The sequence below is a fragment of the Lactuca virosa genome, chromosome 3 (assembly GCF_052849685.1).
Source record: "Lactuca virosa cultivar CGN04683 chromosome 3, Lactuca_virosa_CGN04683_v6, whole genome shotgun sequence".
Taxonomy (NCBI): domain Eukaryota; kingdom Viridiplantae; phylum Streptophyta; class Magnoliopsida; order Asterales; family Asteraceae; genus Lactuca; species Lactuca virosa.
In genome coordinates, this window is record NC_136428.1 from 423,408,826 (window position 1) to 423,417,103 (window position 8,278).

The 8,278-nt window shown below is 32.3% G+C and overlaps 1 protein-coding gene across 2 annotated transcripts; it reads left to right on the top strand.

Annotated features, from left to right (window-relative positions):
• Positions 1-1,254: 1,254 nt before the first annotated feature.
• Positions 1,255-7,967, top strand: LOC145167833 (U-box domain-containing protein kinase family protein). Of its 2 annotated transcripts, none has more exons than XM_079087088.1 (9): positions 1,255-2,208; positions 2,388-2,509; positions 2,966-3,087; positions 3,170-3,274; positions 3,362-3,782; positions 4,404-4,544; positions 5,830-6,369; positions 6,566-7,318; positions 7,592-7,967. In XM_079087088.1, the coding sequence occupies exons 1-9, from the start codon at positions 1,956-1,958 to the stop codon at positions 7,772-7,774; spliced, it is 2,640 nt and encodes an 879-aa protein (XP_078943214.1). In that variant the 5' UTR covers positions 1,255-1,955; the 3' UTR covers positions 7,775-7,967. The 2 variants fall into 2 exon arrangements, with proteins under 2 accessions (XP_078943214.1, XP_078943215.1); XM_079087089.1 differs by having other exon boundaries at positions 4,407-4,544.
• The last annotated feature ends 311 nt before the right edge of the window (positions 7,968-8,278 follow it).

An 8,278-nucleotide genomic window follows, 5' to 3' on the forward strand; every position in this document is an offset into this window, starting at 1 on the left:
TTGTAAATTAATATGTATTCATTTGTGATTGTAGTAGTATTAGTTTTTTTGAAAAAAAAAATCGTTTATGAATACAAATGTATTGATTGTGGGTTGGATTTCTATTAATTTTTTCGAAAAAAAAACGTGAGATAAAAGGAAACAAAATTAAATTTTTTTAGTTTAAAATTCTTTTTTTTGATAAAAATGTTATTTATATTTCATTAATAAGAAAAATAAAAAATCAAATATTTCCTTCTTTTGATCCTAAATTTAAGGGAATTTGATTGATTTTATTTTATTTTAACTTAATTAAAATATATAATAACTAATATGACATTATATATTGATTGGTCAAGAACTGTTTTCGCGTTTTCAACCTTTTAGGTGTTCTAATTTGATCATTTCCATATATATATATATATATATATATATATATATATATATATATATATATATATATATATAAAAGGAAAGATCATACATGTTAGTCGTATCTATATTTTGGTTACCCTTTGAATCTATGATCAAAACCAAACAAACATAGTATTATAATATATAATATTATTAATGAGAATCCAAATGTAAAAAGACAAAATGAATGATAAATTACAAAAGTCTATGGTTCACTTTTGTAACTAATATAAATAAATAAGAGATCATAAAAAGTAATAAAGTAAATGGTGGGTTAGCGTGTGGTTACCCATAACTCATCTTCAGTGGCAGATGCTAGGTATAAGGAAGGTGGGTCCCACCTAATTTTGTTCATTTATCTAAAATTGTCATGGAAACTTTTTAGGGACATACCTTAAAAAAAGAACCTACCTTACCTATAATTTTTTTGAATTTGTACAGAAAAATGTATATAGAAAAATTAGTGAACCATGTGGTTTTCGATTCTAGACTCGCCACTGCCCATCTTCCATTAAATTAATTAATAGATATGCTAATTTTTTGAATATAAAATCATTATTAGAGAACTTTGTTTCTTAGGTTTTATCATACATGAGAAACTGGAATGTTCGAATTTTTTAAACTTATTTTAGTACGACATGATGATGATTTTATTCTTATATTTCTGTATAAAATCCATATATGTTCAGAAAAAACATATTAACAATAAATTGTCATTTGAAAGGAGAGAAAATACAAAAAATTAAAAATGAAAAGTACAAAATGCATGTTAGAAATAGTCCAAGGACCATTTTGCAATATGATATCTTCTTAATCATAAATCCTTTGAGAGAGAGAGAGAGAGAGAGAGAGAGAGGGAGAGAGAGGACGAAGGAATTGATGGAGGGTCCATGAAATTGCACCTGTAAATCACTTGAAAATTCAACATCATTTTCAATAGTATACATACATGCATGTATGTATGTATAGTTATCTTATTCTTAGTCAAAGAATGTATATAGCTCAAAACAACTAAACAAGTAATCCCTTTTCATGATATAATCATTGTCACTTTCCGAGATCCTTTTCGATAACATCGATTACATCTTTTGCAATGGTTCGTTAACATAAGGTGTCAAATTTCAATGTCTTACATTCTTTATAGTCTTCTGGAGTTCTCTTTTTTTAAAATTCGTTTCTCTGTAGACATCACAACTTCGTCTTCAATTTAGGTTTTTCATATGTGATGAACTTGGGGGTTTCAGTTCCTTCGTGTAGGATTTTACTTTACAGTGTCGGAGCGTGTTCATCTGTACATGTGGTGTATATAGTAAATTGAGAGAAATTGAAAATGTCCCGAGTGTTTTCCCTTTCATAGTTTGATTTCTCCTGTTCATAATTGCAATAGCGTTTGATTTTCGGTTGAAGAAGATAGATACATGTATATGTAAGTAGAATTATTAGGGGGGAAAGTGTGTCAGCGTTTTTCTCTTCGATTCAATCGATCAGGAGTTCGATTGTGTTGAAGAACACACACAAACACACAAAAACACACATGTAGGTTTTGGAATTATTCCTTCCAGATGGCTGTGGGCGCACAAAGAATGAATCAGATAAGGTATCCTGTTGTTGACACCTCCGATTTGATGGGAAGTAGGCATGAAATCGTTGCAGAAACACCTCCTACTCCTAGAGAAGTTGAAGATAAAATTTATGTGGCAGTGGGGAAAGATTTGAAAGAGAGTCGGTCAACTCTGCTATGGGCACTACGCAACTCAGGAGGCAGACAGATATGCATCCTTCATGTTCATCAACCTGCAGACAAGATCCCCATTAGTAATCTCCTTTTTTTTCCCCTATTGAATTGTTTCTTTCTTTTTTGTGCCTTAATCAATCATGGAATTCAAATAGTTTTGTTGTTGTTTGATTCATGCTATTAGATTGATAAGTTTGTTTATAAAAATTTTAAGGACAGTTTTGATACACATTTTTTTAATGTATATTCTAATTTGCAGTGGGCACAAAATTTCGAATAAACCAACTGGAAGCACATCAAGTCTCATCATACCATGAGAAAGAGAAGCAAAATATGCATCAACTTCTTGATGAATATAATCAAATATGTCGGAATGCAGGGGTATTACTATTTACTACTTATATACTTTCATGTTCTTTCAAACAACTTTTGTTACACAGGATTGGACACACGCTTTCTCGGGGTATTTTCAATGAGAATGAGGAGGGTATTCACGTCTTTTGCACAAACGAGATTAAAATCGAGTTTCTGTCCCCACAAAAAATTGCAACTTTTGTTCTATTGGCATAAGTCACAGTCCACTACAGTACAACAATGAGAATGAGGAGGGCATTCACGTCTTTTTACATAGACAAGAGATCATAACATAGTTCCTTGTCCTAAGTTTTTCAATGGGACAAAGGACAAAAAAGTACAACTTTTGTCCTTTTAACATCAGTCCCTGTCCAATACACGCCAACATATTTTGTCCTATCTTGTGTAACAAATGAGTTTTCAATCTTTAAATTACGTTTTTAACCCTACTTTATGTGATCTCGAATCTTTAAATTAAATTAGGTGACTGCAGAGTTGTATGATGTTGATAACGATTCTATTGAGAAAGGTATTGTTGAATTCATAAGCGATCACAATGTCAGAAGCCTTGTCATGGGGGCAGCTGCAGACAAGCATTTTTCAAGGTAAGTTTTAAAATAAGCTTTTGATTTTAAATCAATATTACATTTCCATGCTTACTATTATACCTTTGATAATATAATATAGGAAAATGGTTGACCTGAAGTCCAAGAAAGCCATCTATGTACGTTTACAAGCAGCTGCTTCATGTCAGATTCAGTTCATATGCAAAGGAAACATCATTTTCACTAGGTATTATATTACTCTTATGTGTCATTCTTTTTGAATCAAGTAAAAAAGAAGCAATCAACTAACAATACTCTACTAATATGAATGTAGACAAGGAAGGGTAGATGGAGTTCATGTTTCACTTTCATCTCTATCACTGCAACCAAACACAACCTCTAATTCCGGACCGAGTTCCTTGAGGTCAAGATCCGTTAGTGAAATTACGGGATTACCCGTGAATAGTCCAACGCGAGACTACCATAGAGCCATGTCCGACAACCGTGGGATTAAAATCTCACCAAATTTCAATGTTGAGTTAATTTCTTCTGGTAGGGTAAGTGTAGGAAGGGGATCCGATGAATGGAGTGGGATTTCACAGAGAAGTCGAAGTCCTTCAACAGGGTCTCGATTGTCTACATGTTCTAGTGAAGTGGTGGAGCGTTATGCAATAATTGAAGGTGGAGAAATTGAATTGGAGTATGGATTCAAAGAGGATATTGATATTCGCCATACTTCACCTCCAAGTGTTTTGGTACGTGTTATAATATTAATGCCCTTTTTCGTCTTTTTATGCAAGTATTTTACATGATCAAATATGTTGATATTGTGATTTACCCATTGGTGAAAAGGGTATCCATGAATTGAACTTTATTTCTATTTAAAAAAAAAACTGTAATGTTTTTTTTTTCTGTACAGGTAGAGACTAATATTGACATAATTTCTAATATATATTTTATATTTCCTATACTATTAAAAAGAATAAAAATAATAAAAGAAGTTTAGATTGTAATGAAATAATACTTTGTATATTTCTTATCATCCTAAAAACAACAAAATATGATTATAAATGATTAGATTTTTTAATAAAAGGTTAAATTGTACGAGTAAACTAACAAAATTTGAAATTGTTGGTTATGTGGAAGAAAGAGGGTATTTTTTTTAATAATAAAAGATTGGGTTGGTTTGGGTTTTTGATAAATATATTATAAATCACAATGTCACTAAAGCAAGAAAGGTGAATTTTAGATCTCACTTATGGGTTATTTATGCAAACATTTGTGTGTTAGAAATCTGATTTTGTTAAATTATTTATGTTTTGATATTTGAAACTTTGATTATTAATGAAGAGTTTATACATGAAACTATGTAATAGCAGGAAAGAGGTGTGAATGATGAGCTTTATGATCAACTTGTACAAGCAATGGCTGAAGCAGATAATTCAAAACGAGATGCATTTGAAGAGTCTTTAAGGCGTAGGAAAGCAGAAAAAGCTGCCATGGAGGCTAAACGAAGGGTAAAAACTATACAATTGAAAAACCGTTATCATTTTTTTTACATTATTACATTTAATTAATTTAAAAGGAAAAACCCAACATATGCTAGAAAACCATTATGTTATTTTTGTGTCTATTATTGATTTTGGTTAAATTAATGCTTTGGATAACCCAAGATAACCGGTTGCATAGCCTACATGGAGTTAAAAAGATTATGTGACATTATTGATTTAAATTATAAAAGCTTATTTGGAATAGAAATTACAGTTTCTAGAAATTAATGACATTACAGTTTCTGTCAAAATGGTATTGGAATAGCAATTAATGTTTTTGAAAATTAATAATGTCATGTAACTTTTTTAGTTCTTCGTAGGTTATGCAACGGGAATATGACTTATTAAGGTAATTAACTTTTCGGTTTGTTCACATCTGGGTAACTATCTTTTTTTTGTACACATCTAGGTAATAAACTTGTTGGAAGTGTTCACATATGACCATTATGACCTGCTGTAGCAGGTTACATCCTAGATGTGAACACTTTCAACAAGTTCGTTACCTAGATGTGTACAAAAAAAAGATAGTTACCCAGATGTGAACAAACCGAAAAGTTAATTACCTTAATAAGTCATATTCCTGTTATGCAACTTGTTTTGTTAGGATATCCTGTTGGGACACATTAATTTAAAAGAATTAGTTTTGTCATCCAAAAAGGGGTTGTGGCACAGTTTGTTGTTTGTTTATCCGCTACGTCTATGTAAAACTTTCTTCTATATATTTTTATACCTAAAAAAACATTTTAGGTGTGTATTTATTAAAAAAAAAAGAAAAGAAAGAAAGAAAGAAAGAAATTCTATTATTTAACAAAAATCAGAAAATATAATGATTTTAATAGACATTAAAATAACATAATGGTTTTTCTAATATAATACGTTATAATTGATTATTATATAAATATATTTGTATATTAAATAAAATTTAATTTGTATTTTTTTAATATGTTCTACATTATAAAACAAATACAATAATATTAAAAGCAGACAGATAGATTAATAAAGAAAAATACGTAAACATGAAAAACTTTGAGTTTGACCTAATACAAGTAATTGATAAAATACACACATAAAATGGTATCATTCACATTGTTTATTTAATAAGAGCATATTGATTTGTTTTTCGCACAGATAATTGATATATTTGTTAAAAAGTAAAAAATAGGTGTTGATCTGTTGAAAGATTGTATTGATGTGAATTGTCTTATAATCACAGTACACTTCAATATTAAAAATACATCTGTAAATCTTACAGGTCAAAGCATCAGAAGCCTTATATGCGAACGAACAAAAACTCCGACACGAAATCAACGAATCACTTGAAAAAACCAAAGAAGAACATGAAAACATCAAAAAGGAACTAAACCAAGTGTCACAAGAACTCCAAATTGCACTCCAACAAAAATCACATCTCGAAAGTCAAATTACAGACATTGACCAAACGGTCAACGAACTTGAGCAAAAAATGTTCTCAGCTGTTGACCTTTTGAAAAACTACAAAAAGGAACGCGATGAATTACAAGTGGAATGTGATGATGCACTGAGGCTTTTAGAGGAAATGAAAGAGAAGGAAAGACGAGATGAAGGGTCGAGTTCAAATGCGACGAGTCATCAGTTTTATACCGAGTTTTCTTTTGAAGAAATTAAAGATGCCACGTGTAATTTTGATCAGTCTTTGAAGATTGGTGAAGGAGGGTATGGAAGTATTTTTAGGGGGTCACTTAGGCATACTGAAGTGGCTATTAAAATGTTGCATTCTCATAGCTTGCAAGGACCTTCAGAATTTCAACAAGAGGTAAATGACCCTTAATTTTAGTTATAATAACTTATATACGATTTAAAATTGAAATTTTAATGTGACAGATGTAAAAAGTTAGACTGAGCTTGTAACTTTGGGTAAAGTAGAGGGACCAAAATGGTATTTTACTGAGGGTAATTTGGTCTTTTTAATAATAATAATGTATCTAACCTTATCTTGTGTTATTATTCAGGTTAGCGTTTTGAGCAAACTGAGGCACCCAAATCTGGTAACCCTAATCGGAGCATGTTCAGACGCATGGATAATCATCTACGAGTATCTCTCAGGAGGAAGCTTAGAAGATCGACTCACCTGCAAAAACAACACTCCGCCATTATCATGGCAGACACGAATCCGAATCGCCGCCGAGTTATGCTCCGTTCTCATCTTCCTCCATTCATGCGGCGTCGTTCACGGCGATCTAAAACCCGCTAATCTCCTCCTCGATCAAAACCTCGTCACCAAACTAAGCGATTTCGGAATCTGTCGCGTCCTTTCAGAAAACGAATTCACATCCAACAACACATCGCTATGTTGCAGAACAGATCCGAAGGGCACTTTCGTGTATATGGATCCCGAGTTTCTTTCAACCGGAGAGTTGACTTCGAAATCAGATACGTATTCTTTTGGTGTTATACTTTTGAGGCTGTTGACGGGGAAACCGGCTTTGGGGTTGAGGAAGGAAGTGCAGTATGCGATGAATAAAGAGAATTTGAAGAGTGTTTTGGATCCGACAGCTGGCGATTGGCCATTTGTGCAAGCTCAACAGTTGGCTTTGTTAGCGATGAATTGTTGTGATAATGTTCGTGAGAATAGACCGGATCTTGCGTCTGAGGCATGGAGAGTGCTTGAACCGATGAGGGTGTCGTGTGGATTGTCTTCGTTTAGATTTGGTTCAGATGGACAATGTCAGATTCCACATTACTTCATCTGTCCAATCTTTCAGGTTAGTTTTTTTTATTTTACTTCTTTCTCTTATCTTACTTTTGGGGGTAATTTCAACTCATTTATATGAACATGGATGATTTTGGGTTATATTTTTGGGGGCTAAATGCAAGAAATAGCTGCATAGTTTCATTTACTTGTTTATCTTTATATTAGAGCATTGTACTTCTAAAGTGTTTTGTATGAACAAAGACTGTTTCAGTGTTATGTTATTGCATTGAACCAAGTGTCTGAACAATATGATAGTTAAAATGACGATTTTATCCTTTTACAGGAAATCATGCAAGATCCGGTGGTTGCTGCAGATGGATTTACTTACGAAGCAGAAGCTTTAAAAGGATGGTTAGACAGCGGGCATAACACCTCACCTATGACCAACCTTGACCTGGTCAACTCCAACCTTGTACCTAATCACGCCCTGAGGTCTGCCATTCAGGAATGGCTCCAACAACCATGAATGAGAATGACCCGTTGAATGCGATATATATAAATTATAATACATATATGTATATATGGAAATGGTAAAAATTTATTGATTCTATCCATTGTGTTACCTTGATTGTGTTAAACACGGTTGGTTTATATTTGCAGTGTTGTAGCTCTCGGATATAGTAAAACTTTATTAGAGAATGAATATATTTTGTTATCCACGTTTTTTTCTTGAAATCCATGTCATGTGAGTGAGTGGTTAGCCTTTCTTTTTTTTTTTTTTTTTTTTCAACAGCCTAGGACAGTTAAATCAAGGACATAAAAAAACACCCTATTAATTAGGTGATATAAGGCGCTCCGTGCCCACAAAGAGCCCAATCAACTATCTCATTCAAAATGGAGTATGAGAGGTAGATGTTAGGCATACTCCTACCCTTAGAGCATCTCCAACTCACTTCCATTTATATTATTTTTCCTATTTTTCTCCAACCCACCCCTATTTATTCCCCAATTTTGGAGGATATGAATACTA